Raw genomic sequence first — 20,119 nt, 5'->3', positions numbered from 1 at the left:
AAGATGGGGGTGCCCTACTGCATCATCAAGGGAAAGGCCAGGCTGGGGCGCCTGGTCCACAGGAAGACAAGCACCACTGTTGCCTTCACACAGGTTAACTCGGAAGACAAGGGTGCTCTGGCTAAGCTGGTGGAAGCTATTAGGACCAATTATAATGACAGATATGACGAGATCTGCCGCCACTGGGGAGGCAACGTCCTGGGTCCTAACCTAAGTCTGTGGCTCACATTGTCAAGCTGGAAAAGGCAAAGGCTAAAGAACTCACCACTAAACTGTGTTAAAAAATGTGTACTAAGTTTTCTGTACACAAATATAAGTACAAAATTATCTTCCAAAAAAAGAAAAAGAAATATCCTTTATAAGACTGAGCTATAGGCAAATCTTTAGGGTGTTTTCTTAATTAGTGATTGAGGGGGGGAGGGCCCAGCCCACTTGTGGGTGGTGTCATCCCTGCCTTGGTCCTGGGGTCTATAAGAAAGTCTACTGAGCAAGCTACGGGGAGTAAGCCAGTAAGCAGTACTCCTCTGTGCCTCTACATCAACTCCTGCCTCCAGGTTCCTGCCCTGCTAGAGTTCCTGTCCTGACTTCCTTCAGTGAAGACCAGTGATATGGAAGTGCAAGCCAAACAAACCCTCTCCTCCCCAGGTTGCTTTTGTCATGGTGTTTTAACACAGCAATAGTAACCCTGACTAAGATAGGTACCTTCAGTGGAAGGTTGCTCCGGCAGACAGACGGGCATCACAAAGTCGTTCAGCCTTGGGCTCTCCGACAGTTCCACTAGACCCAGGTCATTCTCAAATGTGCTGGGGTTGTACAGTGGGTGGAGCATGATGCGCTTTACACGCAGATGCTGTTCATCTTCATCTGAGCGGCGTCTCCAGTGCTTTCCTGGGCCACGGAAGGTGTGTGAGGCAAGAGTGCAATGAATGCTTACTCCCTGTCAGCCCCAGCTCCATCTAGTACCTGGTCCAGCCTTAAGTCCTTCTTTCTGTTACCACTCCCTCAGCCATCCTGTCCTGGCTTCCATACCCCTCATATGCTGATAGTCCCACCTCTGACATTATTGTCAACCAGAGTGTCTAGTTGATAACAATCACTTTTTATTGTCTGGGTCATATGTTGCCTGTTTAATGAAGCCTCTTGAGTATTTCAGTTACAGGCTTTCCCTATGTGATAACCAAGGCTAAGAAAGACAGCTACTGTATATTCTCTCTGACATGTATATCTCACACATATAACCCTAGCCCTAGGGGACTATTACATATGCACATGTAGATAAAAGAATATATGAGCAAAGACCAGGAAACTAGAATGGGACCCACGTGACCAGAAAAAAGTCTCTAAGGGGGTTAGGGTAGGGGAGACAACAGAGCAAAGTGTAAAAAAGCATGGCAGGGAGAGAGAGGTGAGTAGGGTGAAGGGTGAGAACTAACCAAAATGAAATATATATATATATTACTTTGTAAACTAATTTTAAGATAGAATAATAAATAAATAAAAATATTGAAAATACTTCTGGGCTATTTATTCATGATGCTAAAGATCTTTTAAAAATAAAGATTTTTTAATTTTAGGGTGTGTGTGTGTATACACGTGTGATATTCACATGCACATGGGTACCTGTAGAGGTCAGAAGAGGGTGTTAGGTGTTCTGATGCTGGAATTGCAGGGATTGTGAGCTGCTGACATGGAAAAAGAACTCTGGTACCCTGCAAGGGCAGGTGCTGAGCCATCTTTCTGGTCCTCTGAGACTAATTTGTAGTGCAAGTTAGGTTGCAAAAGGAGAATTTTTTAATTCCAAAAACAAAGTTTTAATTACTAAACAGCTTGATGTACATTAAAAAGATATTTCCCTGTTGGGGACTGGTTCTAATATTTTGTCCTAATTCAGTAACCAGAATCACATGGGAATCTGTTCAAACACTAAAGGATGCCTGCTCCCAGTTGGCTGTGATTGGGAAATAAAGTTGCCAATAGCCAATGGCTGGTCAGGATGAAAGAGGCAGAACTTTTAGATTTCAAGGTTAAGGAACAGAGAGAGGAGAAAGGAGAATCTCCATGACTTGGAGGGAGAGGGATCAGATTTAAGAGCTGCAGGAAAGAAGGCTATCAGCCATGTTAGAACTTGGGAAAGAAGCCAAAAGAGCCACTCACCAATTGGGTCTGGGGTAGCAGAGGTGAATATTTTTTTTTAGCAAGTTGACTCAGGAAAGTTGGAGGGGAGAATGTATGCTAGCAGCGGGGAGGATTAAAAATGCCCAGCCATTGAGCTAGTCAAGGCATATCAAATTAGCTGGTGTGTGTGTGTGTGTGTGTGTGTGTGTGTCTGCCTGTCTATCTGTCTGCCTGTCTGTCTGTCTATCTGTCTCATTCACTAATCCAGAGAGCTCTTGAGTGGGAGTAGTACGTGTGCACAACTGGCTGGGAGCAAAAGTGGTTTAACTAATTCACCACTACAAACTCTTGTGGCTCAAAAATCCCTGCTTCCCTCTTACAACAGACTCTGCTCCGTTTATAAAGTTTACAGGCTGCTGTTATGTGTAGCATTAGTTCTTAGTTGGTCCCTGGCAGAACATTAAACGGAATTGAGCCATCAGGTGGTCTTTATTTTTATAAAGGAGAGTCTTGGAAATTGTAGCATTGGGACTCTGTTCCGAGAACTACAGCTGGCTTTAGAAGCCTTGGCCTGGACTCACCCATAATAATTTTGAAGTCAGAAGGACTGAGCAAGTGTGAGTTGTGTAGCGTTGGCTCTTCTGGATCAAGTGAATAGTGGAGGCAGTGAGCAGCTGTCAAAACCCAGTCAGAACCTAAAGAATAGAGAACACACATGTTATGGCCAGCACTGTCCCATCCTGCCTCCCACTGAGTCAGGCTAAGGTCCTTACTGCTACTCAAGAGCACCCACCATCTAAGACCCTGAAAATGTCAAGACTCACCTTCATTGTGGTCATGGCCTCAAGCCAGACACTCACATGATTCTTATTTGAAGATGAAGAGTTGAGTCTATGATTCTAATTCCACATTTCAATCTAGGCTAGGACTAGACATTTTAAAAATGTTTTCTGGGCTTTCTTAAGGCCCATGGGATAGAGGAGTATCAGCTAGCCATAAGTGGGTTCTCAAAAATCTGGTGAGGGCAGTTTACAACTGTGCCTGGGAGTAGATTGTGTGCTCCAGTCCCCCACCCTACCCACACCCAGAGACAGCTTGAGCCCCAGGAGTTCTGACATCACCAGGCTCATGGGTGAGTCCCACTCTCCATACTTCCCTGTCCCAATCCATGGCCTAACTTGGACTCCCCCCACCCACCCAAGTGCCCAGAGGACATAGGACTTCCTGTCCTGCTGGAGACACATCTTCCTTCTGGTCTGCAACTTTGCCTGGGATCAGATCATTTACTCCAGCACCCACTACTCTGCCCACACTGAGTCAGCTTGATTCCCAGAGGTCTCGCATAGTCAGGCTCACAGATTAGGCACTACAGACCCCTCCCACACTCAGAGACAGCCTGACCCAAGGAGCCCAACATAACCAGACTCACAGGAGGGACAGGCTCCAGTCAAAGACAGCAAGGCAAGTTAACACCAGAAATAACCAGTTAGCTAGAGGCAATCGTAAGAACATAAGCATAAGAACCAATGCCACTTGGCAGCATCAGAACCCAGCTCTCCCACCACAGCAAGCCCTGGATACCCTAACATACCTGAAAAGCAAGATTCTGATCTAAAATTTCATCTCATGATGATGATAGAGGACTTTAAGAAGGACATAATTAACTCCCTTAAAGAAATAAAAGAGAATACAAGTAAACAGGTAGAAGCCCTTAAAGAGGAATCACAGAAATCCCTTAAAGAAATATAGGAAAACACAATCAAACAGGTAAAGGAATTGAACAAAACCATCTAGGATCTAAAAATGGAATTAGAAACAATAAAGAAATCACAAAGGGAGAGAACTCTAGAGATGGAAAACTTAAGAAAGAGATCAGGAGTCAAGGTGCAAGCATCACCAACAGAATACAAGAGATAGAAGAGAGAATCTCAGGCATAGGAAATACAATAGAAGATATTGACACAACAATCAAAGAAAATACAAAGTACAAAAGCTTCTAACCCAAAACATCCATGAAATTCAGGACACAATGAAAAGATCAAACCTAAGAATAATAGGTATAGAAGAGAGTTAAGATTCCCAGTTCAAAGGGCCAGTAGACATCTTCAAGAAAATCATAGAAGAAAACTTCCCTAGCCTAAAGAAATAGATGTCCATAAACATACAAGAAGCCTACAGAATGCTAAATAGCTTGGACCAGAAAAGAAATTCTTCCTGTCACATAATAATCAAAACACCAAATGCACAGAACAAAGAAAGAATATTAAAAGCAGCTAGGGGAAAAGGTCAAGTAACATATAAAGGCAAACTGATCAGAATTACACCAGACTTCTCAACAGAGACTCTAAAAACAAGAAGATCCTGGGCAGATGTCATACAGACTCTAAGAGAACACAAATGCCAGCCCAGGCTACTATACCCAGCAAAACTCTCAATTATCATAGATGGAGAAACCAAGATATTTCATGACAAAAACAAATTTGCACAATATCTTTCCTCAAATCCAGCCTTACAAAGAATAATAGATGGAAAACTCCAACAAGAAGAGGGAAACTACACTCAAGAAAAACCAAGAAATTAATCTTCTCACAACAAACTCAAAAGAAGATAACGACATAAACATAATTCTACCTCTAACAACAAAAATAACAGGAAGCAACAAACATTGGTCTTTAATACCTCTCAACATTAATGGGCTCAGTTCCTCATTAAAAAGACACAGGCTAAAAGACTGGATACATAAACAGTACCCAGCATTTTGCTGCATACAGGAAACATACCTCAGTAACAAAGACAGACACTACCTCAGAATAAAGGGTTGGAAAAAATTCCAAGCAAATGGTCCCAAGAAACTAGTTGGTGTAGCCATTCTAATACCAAATAAAATAGACTTTCAACCAAAATTTATCAAAAAGGATGAGGAAGGATACATCATACTCATCAAAGGAAAAATCCACCAAAATGATCTCTCAATTCTGAACGTCTCCAATTGCACGGGCACCCATATTTGTAAAAGAAATGTTACTAAAGCTCAAAACATACATTGAACCTCACACAATAATAGTGGGCAACTTCAGCACCCCACTCTCAACAATGGATAGATCATAGAGAAACTAAACAGAGACACAGTGAAACTAACAGAAGTTATGAACCAAATGGATTTAACAGATATCTACAGAACATTTTACGCTAAAACAAACAAACAAACAAACAAACAAACAAATACCTTCTTCTCAGCACCTCATGGTATCTTCTCCAAAATCAACCATGTAATTAGACACAAAACAAGCCTCAACAGGTTCCCAAGACCCAACAGGGATGACATTAGCTGAAATACCTATGGTGGGGAGATAGAACTTGAAGAGATACCTTCAGTAGATAGACATGGCACCCAGTTGAAGGATGGGGCCACCTACCCATCTCAAAATTTTTAATCCAGAATTGTTCCTGTCTAAAGGAAATGAAGGGACAAAAGTATTGAGCATAGATTGAAGGAAAGGCCACCTAGAGACTGTCCCACCTTGGATCCATTCCATCTGCAGACATCAAACCTTGACACTATTGCTGATGGCCAAGATGTGCTTGCAGACAGGAGCCTGGTATGGCTATCCTCTGAGAGGCTCTACAGGCATGTGACTAAGACAGATGCAGATATTTACAGCCAACCATCAGACTGAGCCTGGGGACTCCAATGAAAGAGTTAGGAGAAAGACTGAAGGAGCTGAAGGGGATTGCAACCCCATATAAAGAACAATAATATCAACTAACTGGACTCCCCAGAGCTCTCAGGGACTAAACCACCAACCAACCAAAGAGTATACATGGATGGGTCAATGACTCCCAGCTACATATGTAGCAGAGGACTGCCTTGTCTGACATCATTCGTCCTGTGGAGGCTTGTTGCCCCAGCATAGGGGGATGCTAGAGGTGTGAGGTGGGAGTGGGTGGGGGGGGGAGCGCTCTCTTAGAGGCAAATGAGAGTGGAGTTGGAATGAGGGCTTTGCAGAGGGGAGACCAGGAAGAAGGAGATTTGAAATCTAAATAATTAAAATAACTACTACTAATAAAAATCCAGTGAGGACTGCCTCTGTCCTCAGCTTTGCTTGTTTGGGTGTGGCCCTGATGTCAGTATTAGCAGCACCTGGGGGTTCCCCAGAAATGAGGAATGTCTTTAGCAAGATCCCCCAAGTAGTTCCTGTACACATGAGAACTTGGCAAATACTGAGGACTATGGTTAGCAGCCGGCTAGGTGACTGTGTATTGGAATTACCTGGAGAATTAGGAAAGGTGTCAGCATTGTGACCTGCATGCAGGCCATTGGAGCTAGAGGGTTAGGCCCAGCAGAGCCATATGAAAGGACCCTCTGGTAATTTGACTGCAGTCAGGGCTGAGGACCACTGTTCAGAGTCAGCCTTGTCATTACAACCACAGGCCTTCAGAACAGTGATGTGGATGGAGTGACAGTGATTAGTGTCCTCGTGTGCTTCTTGCCATTTTTCCCCGGATGAGTATGTTCTTGATGTTTGTCTAGTGCAGAGTCAAGCTTTTAGCCTTCCTTCAATGGAGCTAACAGCAATAGCTGAGGCCTGCACACATCCAGTTTGAGCAAAGTAGAAAAATAAACAAAAACATTGCAGACAGGGCTGGGCTGGGGAGGAAGGATCAGATGTCTAGGCTATAGTTCAGAGTCGAAGGCAGAAGGCTGTTTCCGGAGCAGCTCCCAGAATCTACTTGTTCCTCTTAGAAGGAGCCACGTGTTCTGGTTCCTGATTCTGGACAAATCTCAGCAAGAAGGTTCTCTTTCCCAGATACATCTGGAACCTGCCCATGGCTAGGGGTTATTGGAGCAGTGGGTAAGGTGGGCTGAGGTACCCAGGTTAGGAAATCCTGCTTCAGAGCAGGGCATTCTGTGTGAGTCTGTGTGTACGCTCTGACTTGCCCAGAGCTTAACTTCACCTTTGAACTCTGCCCACTCCCCACCCGAATTGACCCTCAGTGTGGACACAGCGATAGTGTTTTGCCTCTTCCTCAGTCTATTAGAACCCCCCTGATCTCTCTGCTCTCTCTGATCTACCCCACCTCTATCAAAAAGAATAGCAGCAGCGAGATTACAGATCTTCAGATCTGTGGGGAGAGCCGAGTTTGAAGGAGCTTTTAACTGGGTTGATGGTAAAGTGAATTTCAGTTTTCAAACATAAACATGCAGCCAGTTTCAACACTGGATGAACATTATTGACATTAAAAAGTCAATGTTTGAAAAGCAACTTCAAAGTCTCAAAGCAATGGGCGAAGTCCAGTTTTCACTCCTAAAAAAGTTGAAAAGATGACAAATGGTCTTTCTTCCTTCTACCTCCCATGACTCTTCCTTTCCATCTCTCTGCCTCTTCTAGTCCTTCAACAGGATTCTGCACTCCCTTTCTTCTTTTCTGATGTTTCCTATCCCTTGGGTGTCTTGGGCCCACCAGTCTCTCTTCTCCTTGTCATTTGTCACCTCTATTCTGTTTTATTCTGTCTTCAGTTCTCTTGCTCTTATGTTCTAGGTCCCATGTCTGCTGCCCCTTTTGTCTCAGTCTGTCACTGGTGTTCTCCGATTATCTGACTTTCTCTTCTCTTTCTTGGTCCAGTCCTGTGCCCCGATCCCCACTGAACTGGTCAGAATGTGCCTAGAATCTGCTTCTGTTTCCAGGATCTGTTATGAATTCACAAGTACACATTCAAGGCCCTTTAAAGCCCATTTTCCTGATTTCCAAGGCTGCTACTTGTAGTGGTGGTTGGGGTCGGGGGCTGATGTGTTCTGGTTCTCTCTGATCCAGCAGCCCTGGCATATCCCAGCTCTGTGTCACATTGTGCCTTCCCTTACAACTCACTTTCAACCGTCTGTTAGGAGACTGACCAGAACCAGGAAGTGCCCCACAGGTCAAAGAATTAGAGCAGAGCATGCTTGCCCTGGTTCTGGCTGGAGCCTCCTTTGTCCACACTTGTGGGGCAGTGATTCTCAATGAAGAATTGGCCAGTTTTCAAGGGAAGGTTGGTCCTTAGCTTTCACCCTGTTCCCAGCCCTGGGTCTTTTGCTCCTTCATTTTCTCCTTACCTAAAAGGCTACCCCCACAGAAGGGCTGTCCATTCAGGTGTGACAGCATGGCAATCCACGGAGTAGTACCTTTCTGGGCTGGGCGTCCACTGAAGATCCTGGAGATCTGCTTCCGGGAGAACTTGGGGAGACCACACACTGTAGCCAAGGGAGGGAGGAATAGGTCACACATATGTACTGCACCTTACCCATTGAGGTTACCAGCTTATCATTCTGTTAGAAGAGTGGAATGGAAGGTTAAGGGCTGAGGCCTGTGTCACATCCCAGTGCTGAGCTCTAGTTTGGTCATGTTTTTTCAGTTACATGAACCTGTAATTCCCCCTTTCTTTTTCTTTCCCTCTCCCTATTGATGTTGGTTTTCTGTGACTCAAAAATGTTAGATTTCTAATAAGGAAGCGTCATGCTCCATCACTGGGGCTCTTATCCTCAAAGCCTTTCTCCAGGGCTGCGGAGTTGCACACTGCCACAATGAAGGTCTTTCTGCTTAATCCCCTCATCCTCCACCTTCCTTGCTGTGGATTCACAGACAAACCTATGGCTGAATGTCCTTAGAAATCATCAAGAGTGGTCCTCCTATCAAAGAAGACAGAACACAAACTCTTGATATTCTTTCCTCTCTTTAGAATTGGATTTAGATGAAAGTGCTACTTACTAATCACACTTAGAAAGAAGGCAGCCATTGGAGTATTCTTTAGACATATACTCTGGTGGGTCCTACATGGAATCTCAACACTGATATTTCCATATATGGGAGAACGCTGGTTTTGAAATTATCTAATGTGTTCTCTCTCTTCTTACAACGTCTTCTGGTCCCATGGCTCCCCAACCACATAAGCTGGCCATCCTTTTAAGTGAAGGATAGAGAGACTTCAACTTCAAAGAACAAAGCAGAAACAGGCAGGGGAAAACAGACTTTTGTTTGAAGTTAGGAACTGTGGTAAGAATAAAAGATTTGTGTGTTTGAAAGAAGCAGAGCCTGGGAACTGAACAAGATGGTTCCTGGAGGCCACAGGGAGAAGATGATGCTACTGCAGCTTCCTGTCAGTTAAAAAGTTTTTCAGGCTGGAGGGAAGGAGGGGAGTTCCCTAAGAGAGAGAGGGAGGATATAGGAAGACTGGAGTGATAGGCAGTTCAAACATAGACAGCTTACACCCTGACAATACCTAAGAAAGGACAATGGCAGCTTGGATCCTACGTTGATGAATGATGACCCCAGAGGCCTTTGCCAAGACCCTCAGGCCATACCACATGAATAACTACTTCACAGCTCTCCAGTCTCTCTCCTTGGCTACTGAAGCACTTTCTCCCTTGCCTTTAATCCTCTGCCTTGGTGTTCTCTTGGAAACTCTTGGCTTCCCTTTGTATTTTGCAGTTTTCCACCAGCCAATTCCGTTTGTCTCTAGGCCTTATCCCACCTACTGTTGGTGAGTATCAATTCTCGACTTCAAAGTACCCTCTCTTCTGAATTTCGGGATTCCTTACTGGTGATGTACATTTTCAGCTGGGTTGCTAGAGAGCCCTTCAAACCTAGTGAAATCGAGCTCTCCCTCTCATCGTCCACAAGCCTTCCTCCCTCCCCTGGTTATTCCAGACCTCTTCTGATGTCTGGACTGGCCACTTTCTTGTTACCTTCCTTGTCTTTCCCATCTGTATCTTATCAGTCATTAAGCTGATGGAAAACTCCTAGATGTAGGCTAATCTATCTCCCTGCTCCATGTCCTAGCATGCACTCCAAATAACCTACCAGCCACAGTACAAAGTCAACATCGCTAATGGAAAATACAAATCAGAAACGTAGTTAAATTTGAGCCATGACAGTCTTTGAAACCAGCAGCGTGTAAAGCTTTCAAAGGCTAGTTTAGAATTGTTTTAGTTCTCAACAGCATATAAAGCATGACACACACCCAAAAGTATGATCCAAACCCCCAAACAAAGGCAAACCATGTGTATACCCCATAAAGAAGCACAGCTCTCAGAGTACGTGATGCTGGCCCTGCAGCCTCATTTGTGCAGGGTCTCAGGAGATGCCTATGACCCTAGCTCTGCTGCCGCACCACTTACCTGGGCCTAAACTGCCTTGTCTGCATTATCATGAGTGGTGGGGATTCACCATGTCTCACTTAGACACTCAGTAGCCCAGTCTTCTCCTGCCATTTTTCCTGACACACTAGCTAACTATATTCAGATCTGCTAAACTCAGAATTGCCAGGGGGGAAGACTCAGCAGTTTGCAATGTTTGATAACTAGTACTACAACATGAATCTAACAGAATGCACTTAGAGAATATTTGGCTAGAAGACAGTGTGGAGAAGGGCTTTTACATCAGTGTCCCCTGCATCTTCAGCCAAGGCCTGCTCCTGCCTATTTTTCCTCTCTTGTCCACTGCGCCCCTTCTCTGCCCTCCTCTATGGTCTCTCCACTAAGCCATTCTGAGTCTCTGTAGTTACATAGAGTTTCACCTTCTTTTAATTTCATCCTCATAGTACTTAGATATCATTCCTTTGGTGACAGCTCACTTGACTTCTGTTAACATCAGTATGCACATTGCCCTGTTCTGTCTGCTAGTGCGAGCTCTTTGGAGACATGGGTGTAAATTGTAGGCACTTAAGTGATGGGAGTCACAGCCTTACTTCTGAGAAAGAAATATGTCAATAGACAATAAGCACTGCCATTTCCTCCTTACCCCATTTTAGATGGTGCCCAGATGCCAGCAGCTGTGCCTACAATGGGGGTGGAAACTTAACGAAAGCACATGTCTTTTTAAAAGGTCAAAATTAATGAACACATTTCTCAACAGATTCTCCAACCAGGGTTGTTGGTTATCAACAGATTTATTGCCACCATAGACCCCTGACAAGAGAAATGGAGTGCAGAGACCCTTATAGAGTAGCTGAGCCCGTGGTATTAAATATACAAAATACAGTTTCCTTTACATGTGCCATTTGTAGATATCGGAGTGTGTTTTGACGGCCCTTCCTGGTTCCCCCCACATTCCCTTTCCAGCTGCTTTTGCCTGACAGAGATTCCTGGGACAGTGAGCACCTAGCCTGTGAAAGCCATAGATGCTGCTAACAATCAGGGAAGTGCCCATTGAGAGTGCTGAACAGACCCAGTGAGATCTTCTGATTTCACCTTGCAGATGAGGAGACAGGCTCACAGGAGAAAATGTTGGCAAAGGTCATATGGGCCACTGAAGGTGGAACTAGGGACAGAACCCAGTGAGTGAGACTCTGTCCCTTGACCTTGACCGCCAGAACACCAAGGGGTTCAAGGGTTGATGGGTTGGAGTATGCCACTCGGTAGATTTTCCACTGAGCTCAGCCTCTAAGTTGAGTACAGTCTCAAATATTGGAGTGATCCGTCAAGTCTTGTGTCTGTATCTTCTTCTGTTTTCTTGCTGAGAAGCAGTGGAGCACAGTGGGGCACAGAGGGCAGGCTTCTCTTTCTTCAAGTAGTCACCAGTTTCCGTGCATGTGACTGGGGGCAGGTCATCTGTAGATGACACTTTCCAGGGCTGGAAGGTTGCTCTGTGCCTGTGTGGAGTGGCAGGTGTTGACACCTCATGGTGATCATTGGTATCTGAGTGGCACGTGGGCCCGATGTGATCTGAGTGGACAGCAGATGTTGCAGGGCTTGGGAGAGCTGCTGCTGCTTTCCTCTCAGTGTCAGCAGAGCCCTCGTAGTATCCTCTCAGTTGTCTGAAACTAAAGGAGGGCACAAGGCCCAAGCCTTGCACTTCTCTTTTAAGAGAAGTTCCAGGAACAAAAGTGCTCCCAGATACTGTTCTCTGGGGGGACAGCTTAGGTTCTGCTCTTAGTCCCCTAAACCTTAACTGTTATTTCCTAGATGAAGAACCAGGCTTAGTGCTAGCTTAGAAGCCAGAGCTGGGAATATACACGGATACAGACTTTAGCTGAAGGAATCCTTTCCTAATGATCAGGACCAAGCTTTCTTGAATCAACACTGGGCTCCACGGCCTTGAAAAGTGGTTAGGAGTGATTGACACTTAGAGAGGATCCAAGCCTTCTGGAAGCCCCACTCCACTGGAGAGGAGAGGCTAAGAGAGAGGAAGAGGCTTGGTTGAAGCTTTGGACTGAATTCTCTTGCCTAGAGATTTCCCCTGCATATTACTAACCCCAGTCTTAGGAGTTGGGGCTATCTCAGGGGCAGGAGTGTGCTACAGTTTATTTGGTCTCGTAAGTAACATGGAATATGCTGCTGGTAGTGTGTGGTGCGACCTCACTTGAACTGGGGCAGGGTAGCAGGCCCCGAGGAAGTGCGCAATTGCCTTCACCGTTCCACATGGAGCTCCCTGACACCCCTCGGGGAGTTCATTTCCTCCCATAGCCAGTCCACGTAATTAGAGACCTTCGTGTAGACTCCATATACTTGCTTGCTACCACATTCTTCAGGTCCTCCCCAGGACACCAGGCCTTGGGCCACCCAGTGCTGGTTCATCTCATCAAAGATGACAAAGGCCCCACCACTATCCCCAAGGCACGTATCCTTGCCACCCTCATAGTAGCCAGCACAGAACATGTTCTCTGTGACACTGTAGTTGCCCGAACGAGACTCATAGCTGGCTTTGCATTCAGCATGTGACACCACAGGTAATTTGACATACTGTAGGACATCTGACAAGGTTCGTGTACCACTGATGATGATCTCATCCACTGTCACATTAGGATTGGAGATGCCCCAGCCAGCCACTAGTCCCAACATGTGAGGGGCTGGACCTTTAGGCTCAGGTCTGGGTAGACAGATGGGCATGACATGGGCTCCCAAGGGCACAGGCTCCTGCAACTGCACCAGAGCTATGTCATGGTTGTAGTTCTGGATGTTGAAATCTGGATGGAGTACCACTCGGGCAGCAGAGCTATTGACAGCTCCTGATTTGTCCCGAACATCATGAAGGCCCAGGTAGACGGTGACATGTTCCTTCGAGACAGGTATGACTGTGTTGTCTCTGCGCTGGGAACGCAGTACGTGGGCTGCTGTGAGTATCCAGGACTCAGAGAGCAGGGCCCCACTCCCAAACCACTTGTCGTTTGGTACCCTTGACGTATCTTCCACCACTATGAGAGCCTGCCATGGGAAGAGGCCAGGCTCAGCATTCCGACCTCCGATGATTCTCTTCACTAGGTTTGGCAGAGCGCGGGAGGGCTGCCCACACACTGTAAGGAGGGAGAAGTGGAAACAAGAGACAGGGACAGAGTCAACCATGTGAGAAAAGCAAAAAGAAAGTCACACCGCTCCCACTGTGGATTATGCCACCATGGAACCCTCACTTGCCTGAGTCCTGCTGGTTTGGGAGAGCTCAGCTGGGATTCAGTTGCATCTAAGTCTCTCTGAGTTGGCCTATGTCTAGGTTGGAACTTCATAACCAGAACCATTCCAGTCCCAGATTATTTTATGTTTTGGCCTAGTCTAACTTGAGCCACTTGTGGCTAAGTCACTTTTGAACTGGACCATATTTAGCCAGAGCATCATTAGCAGAGGACGCCTTATATCCTTTTTTTCTCTGGAAAGATATCTTATCTCTCAGAAGCCATATGCCTTTCAAGTACTCAGAGAACCACCTGGAGTTTTCTCTAGATGTCCACAGAGAAATTGAGAGAGCCTAAAAGGCCATCTATTAGTCTATAGTAGTTAGATGTCAAGTTTCCAACCCCCATTATGAGCTAGAGGACCTTAGGCAACTTGTGTGACTTCCAGAAACTCAGTTTCCTCATCTGTAGAATGGGTGTGTTATCTAGTGTTTATTTTATGACTTATGCAGCAGGTGACACAGTAACTGAGTTCAGTGATAATTCTGCAGATTTCCTGTCAGACTTAGGTTCTTGACTTAACTTTTCCACTTTCAAGGGGAACTGAGTCAGAGCTCCTGTTTCTGGGCTTCAACTTCTGAAAGATGATCCACAAATTTTAAGTTTCTTGAATTATTTCTCTTTTTGCTGTGTCCAGAGCTTATACATGATTGCCATTATGTAGAGGATGAGGTTAGCTCCAGGTGACATGGCCATCAAGTCAGGTGGCAGAGCCTTAACCATGCCATGAGATTGATGTTTCGTTGTATCCCACACTGGCTAATCACAGGTCAAGATAATGATAGTAGGCTTGACATCATTTCTCTGGCCTAAAGGACTCTCTGGAACTCGTGCATTATAGCTCAGTGACTACAGGGCACAGAAAAGGTGGCATAATCCACAGGCAATGATGCATGAGCCTTGCTCAGGATCACCCATCATTGCACCCAGGGGTCCTTTAGTACCTTTAAGAGAGAAAACTTCGCTCATCAGAGCCACATCCTGAGCACACACAAGTCACCAGGCTCCCACAGGCAAACTCCTCTGGCTTATGAGCAGAGGATCTTCAGTAGCAACCCCTTACTGGCTATGAACAGACCCATATGGGCCTTCCCTGAGAAGTCGCTGTGAGTTTGCACCTCTCGTAATGGTCAGGCTATCCTCTTTGGCTCCAAGCACTTAGACTAATTCTTTAGAGACCAAGAGGCATTTGGGTTTCCTTGTGACTTTGGGAGGGTCACAACAGGCTAATGCTTTTCGGATGCTCTTCTTCCCAGTGCCAAATGCTTCTTCCAGGATCCTGGGCTGTCCTGTCATTTACTCTAAGCCACATGTACACAGACCTTCTAACTTTTTGGTCTGGTCTTTGATTGAGTGCCAGTTTCTCATTACAAAGAGCAGACAAGGAGGTGACATTTCAAAGCAGGTCTGTGACATGCTCTACATAAAAACTCATCTAGCAGACAAAGGCCATAATCTGATGAGTGACAACTAAAGAATGTCACAACGAAGCTCATGTCCAGCAATGAATGATGCCTCTCCCCAACCAAGGTGTCAGTACATCCTGAGGTCACAGAGGGACAGAGCCCAGAGAATGTTAGAGAACAGCTAATTTATGTATGGAGAAACAAGATTTCAGAGAAGGCAATTCACTTACTCAGAGTCATTATATTAAGAAAAAAAAACCCTCTCATTTCTCTGAACTAGTTTCATGTGCCCATTACAATGTTTTACTTCTGATTTACCTTTGGTTTTTCAAAGGGTCAAAATGATTCAACTAGTTTTGGGGTAAGTTCACTGAGACAAGACGGTCCTCCTCTTCCTTTAACCCAGCCTCCCTCCCCTCCTCTCTTGATTTTGCTTCAGCTTCCTCAGTGGGTGGAGCCCCAGGTGGGTATCTCTGAGCTCAGAGAGATGCAGCAGTTGGTGAGGATGACCTCAGATTCCATGCTTGGAATCCTCCATGTTGCTCACCACTACTCTTCTGATGGCATTTTCTTCGACAGAGAATGGTTTTAGAATGTTCAAAGCTTTGGCTATGATGAAGCCAGATTCTTTTTTAGAAACAACAAACAAACAAACAAAAACAAATGATGGATACCAAAAGAATTAGGTCCCTTAAAACACAAAGGTTATGTTGTAGGATTCTGAATGCCTTTAGTTGAAATAAAATATGACCTATTAAGAAAAGGGCAGCACCGTGCATTAGACAGCAATATTATCTTGCAGTTCAGCCTTGCCTCCTCCCCAAAACTCCAAAATCCAAAAAAAACAAAAACAAAAACAAAAACAATACCACCATACCATTCTAATCCTTAGCTTTCATATCCGTAAAATAAAATGGTGAATCCTGTCAGCTTGTGAACCTCCACCCCAATAAAGTAGACATGTGGTGCTGAATGAAATGGGTTTGTGCATTCTGGCTTGCTGCTTGGGCTTTCAGAAGGAATGAATTTGGAAAGTTCTAGTGTGCTTCAATGATACATTACGGTTCTGCCCATCACTGTGTGTTAAAAGAATTTCATGACTCAGTGTAGCCAAGCTACTCTGTACACAGTGAGGCCGATGACCATGAGGAAGCACAGACTGTGAGCTGTTTCTTGGTCATGCTCACTCACTTCTGAGGTATGGAATCCCAGCCGCAGATAACACCATCGCTTACCAAAGACGACATCTACAAGCAGCAGCATCGGGCCTGGGGTTCAGGCTCCCAACTCCCTTCTTGGCATGTATTCCCCATCTACACATTGCATTGTGCTGTCCCAGGGTGGGGACTGAGCTTAGTTTTTTGGGACACATAATTTTTTAGGCATATGGACATCTGAACTTCTAGCTTGCCACAGATCTACTCTTCTGTTCTTTTTAAAAGTCTTCCCCACTTTGAGTCCTTGAATGTGTTTGTGGACAAGCCCAATCGAGGTGAGCAAAGTTGCTAGGTGTCAGTGGTATGGTGTCTTGCTTGTCCCACCTTGCCAGTCCCTTTCTGGTGTTCCCCGCTCCATTCCTGCACAAGCATATACCTCAACTTGCCCTTTCTAGGAGGCCCAGTGCACTCACGACAGAACTGACTCAAACACTATTTCCCTCTTCACGTCATGAGGATCAGTCTCAGGAACCTCCCAGCCCAGTGACTGGATGTGTAACCTAGTATTTAGACACTTACTAAGTGAATAACAAGAGCTGCTAACCCGTGCCATTCATACGATACACTCTCTCAGCTTGCCCAACATTTTCATTCAGCAAAATGTGAAGGCCGTGGGATGTAAAGCTGCTGCTGAGGAGAGGCACAGACAGACTCAGAAAGGACAGTAACATCTCAAACGTCTTTTTGCTGCTGCCGTAGTGCCACCTCATTTAACTGTTGCTATTCCTGATTTTTAGACATTTGAAATGTATACATTACAGCACTGTACATGCTGAAGTTAATGTCTGTGGGTTGTATTTAGCCCTTTGGGGAGTCATCTTGGGGCGTGATTCTCTAATTGTGCATGGATGCATTGTTGAATGCAAAGCAAAGCATCTACACTTTTAGTATCAAAGCAAATTCCCCAACATCTTTGTGCGTTCAAGCACCTCCTGCTCCCACAGAAGTCTTCTTTTCACTTTGAAGTGGAGACAGTGGGATGAAGCACGGAGGAGGCAGAATGAGGACTATTTGTGCATCTAATGCTTTTGGGCTTCAATAGCACATCATAGTTATCATTCGCACATTGACCTCTTTTTTGGGATTTGGTGTGTGCCTAAGGACAGAGTATCCATTTTCTTGACTTTCCTGGCACAATGTCAGATGTGTACACAAAGTGTTTTAGATGATAAACCTCGTGGAAAGGATTATTGTTGAACAGCAAAGAGATGGGGGAGGGCTTCTGAGATTCTAAAGTAGGCTGAGTTAAGACACTGGTTAGTTTGAGAAGAGGCCAGGCTAGACCTTCCTGACCTTTCACCTTCTGATGATATCATTCTAAAAGCAAAGCATTTCCTTCTCTAGTTAACAGACCTTGGCTGGGAGACTGTGAGACAGAAGACGTAGTGGGTGAGGTACCTGGAAGGCAGGTGGGCAGGCTTCTCTTGAGCACTTCGTTCGTCCAGGTCCCATGAGCGGAACATGTATACACACCTGAGTGAAAACATGGGAGAGGAGAAAGAAAGTGATTCCATGGAACACTAACGATGCTGTAGCTTTTTCAGAGTCTCTCTGCCATCATGTTCTCTGAGTTGGTCATCTCTGCGTCCTAAGAGTCCTTCTCTTCAGCTATGAGTTACTGTCCCCAGAAATAAACACCACACTCTTTGGCATGACTCTTTAGGTCTTCTAAGTCTGAGTTTGCTTACCTGAGGGTAGTCTGCCCATTCCCACATTCCCTGGCCCTGGCTGGTGTCTCCTTCTCATGGGTCACAGAACCTTTGTTAATAAAGCTCTGTGCAGCACACATGCCTTTCTCTCCTTTCTTTAAACTCCTTAATAAGCTACATTCGTGTCCCCTGCCCACTGTGGGCATGAGGATAGCCCTGAGAGCTATAGCATGCTCTCTTGTTTAGAGATGAGATTTGAAGACACAGAGAAACTATGGAACTGTTTCTATTGCACTTATGCAGAGAGTAGGCTGTCTGCTGGGTTGCTTTTCTGATGGAGACCATGAGTGTTTTTGAGAGTTATTGACTGTTTGAGGCCACAAGGCCTCACTCACAGGAGAAGTGGAATAAGTTTCTAATGAACTTTCTTCTTATTTTCATCCCACACCTTCACTGTGACCAACAGACTGGCTGTTCCTAATGCTTTAACCTGGGCCTACATGCTACCACTTGACCCCAGGGGAAGCCTGGAAACTCATCTAGAAACTGTGGAGAGGCCGGGACAGCAATAGCTGTAGCTGTGTTTGGGTCGTGGTCTGGGACACTTTGGATTTCCTGCTTAGCCGTGTCATCTGCTCCTCACTCTCTCGGTCCACCTGACCTCTGTGTGAGACATAAGAATATGCCTCTGAAAGAAGCCCTGCAGCTCTGTTCTGTGGCTTTGGTCTGCTCAACCAGGAGAGTGAAAATGCTGGGGTTGGCCATAGCAGACATTTGCTAGAAACCCTAGCTCCACCTCAGACATATGAAGGGATTTATTGCAGGAGAATTCAGACTTCTCTGGGAGTCTCAATTCTTCTCTTAGTTCTGTGATGTGCATATCTTTCATGCTCTACCAACAGGCTTTAAATTTACTAGATTTTTTTTTTCAGAATTTCAAGTTAAAAAGAAAAAAGCACTTTTTGCTTTGGTCTTGGGACAATTTAGTGTGTCTAAGTGAACCTATTAACTTGGGCATATTGGGAACAAGGATCAAATGGTTTTAAACTGTAAGTGCCTTATGAGAGAACGCTTTGCATCGTAAGACTTTGCACATGGATGGGAAGCCACTCCTAGAGCTGCTTCAGGCCCCAGCTCTGAGACCCAGTAAGTATGAGGTACCATTAGTACGGAGAGCTTACCTGTGGTATTGTGAAGCATCTTGTAATAGGGCTGCTGGCAGGAGTACCTTATCTCAGATTTGTATGTGGTGAGGTTGTTTCTTGTGGAGAAGGTCACCAGCCCATGTTTCAGTCCTGCTGGAACTCCACAGTCTACAACTGAGAGAGAAGTGAGACCCCTTAGACAATTTTTGTTCTTCCTCTCAGGGTCACCAAGGGGTCGGTCTTCCCTAGTTGTATGGTTTGTACACTATGCACAACTCCAGAGAGAAATAGTATTGTCTATTTAACTGGTGCCCCTGCAACTGCACAGTATGCTACTTATTAAGCTGGCTTTTAACTTACCTGCCCTGGTGTCAATTTCAGAGCAGAGACAGACTTGACTAGATTTATGGAGACCAAAGTTTCTCCCACACCACAGCTTCTTTCTTTGACTTGGAGTTTGTTTTGCAATCTCCTCTGGTTCTGTTGTCCAGGCATGAAGCCCATAGCTCAATGAGAAAATTCTGGCTGACCTGAAGCAAACATCCTTCCATTTTTTCCAGTCTCAACCACAGACTGAATAAGAACATTTAATCTGCTCAAATTGGAGTTTAGTACTAAAATAACAGAACCAACCAAACAAAGACTCCCCAGTTCCTACGAGAGTATACAGCCCATCCCGCCCCGCTGCCTTCCTACAGGAAGCTCATATGTCCACAGAATGCAGGGAGAGTCAGAGGTGGACAGATGTCGTGTCTTCACCTGCTCTTTTTTTCCTTTGATAGTGGCTGGATACTGGAGCTGGTTATACTCTTAATATAGGACATGACCAAAGATGCCTTCTCCTTAGGACCGACATTAGGAAGCTTGTTTGTTTAGCCATGTCTTAGGTGAGTTGCTAGCACGGATGGAGTTCAGCATGACCTTAATCGGTGTATCTTTCATGGGTGCTGCATCAGAGCCTGAGGACCCTATCTATTGGTTTCTATTTCTGTTAGGAAATGATGCTGGCTTTTAAGGAAACCCTAATCTTACATATAACAGTCGACCATAGAATTGGAGAGATATGAAATTCCACTGTTGGAAAAGACACCAAAGCAGAGCATGTAGATTTGCTCTTTTTGTTACAGATAAGCCCAAAGAGGAGACACAATTGGTCTAAAGTTACCTAG

The 20,119-nt window shown here is 45.1% G+C and overlaps 1 protein-coding gene across 3 annotated transcripts in view; it reads right to left on the bottom strand.

Moving 5' to 3' along the window:
• The window catches only part of Masp1 (mannan binding lectin serine peptidase 1), a 71,778-nt gene that overhangs the window by 9,043 nt on the left and 42,616 nt on the right, over positions 1-20,119 (bottom strand). Inside the window, exons 9-13 of one of the 3 annotated variants that reach the window (XM_028783892.1) lie at positions 18,987-19,124; positions 17,555-17,629; positions 8,207-8,344; positions 2,697-2,810; positions 703-888 (exon numbers count right to left, since the gene is read on the bottom strand). In XM_028783892.1, coding sequence (XP_028639725.1) covers positions 703-888; positions 2,697-2,810; positions 8,207-8,344; positions 17,555-17,629; positions 18,987-19,124 — 651 coding nt within the window. Of the gene's footprint in view, positions 1-702; positions 889-2,696; positions 2,811-8,206; positions 8,345-11,018; positions 13,381-17,554; positions 17,630-18,986; positions 19,125-20,119 lie in introns of those variants that run through there. The other 2 variants (XM_028783893.1, XM_028783891.1) reach the window with 2 other exon arrangements.

Source organism: Grammomys surdaster, unplaced genomic scaffold (assembly GCF_004785775.1).
Source record: "Grammomys surdaster isolate TR1022 unplaced genomic scaffold, NIH_TR_1.0 1166, whole genome shotgun sequence".
Classification (NCBI taxonomy): domain Eukaryota; kingdom Metazoa; phylum Chordata; class Mammalia; order Rodentia; family Muridae; genus Grammomys; species Grammomys surdaster.
This window is presented reverse-complemented; position numbering and strand designations above follow the sequence as displayed.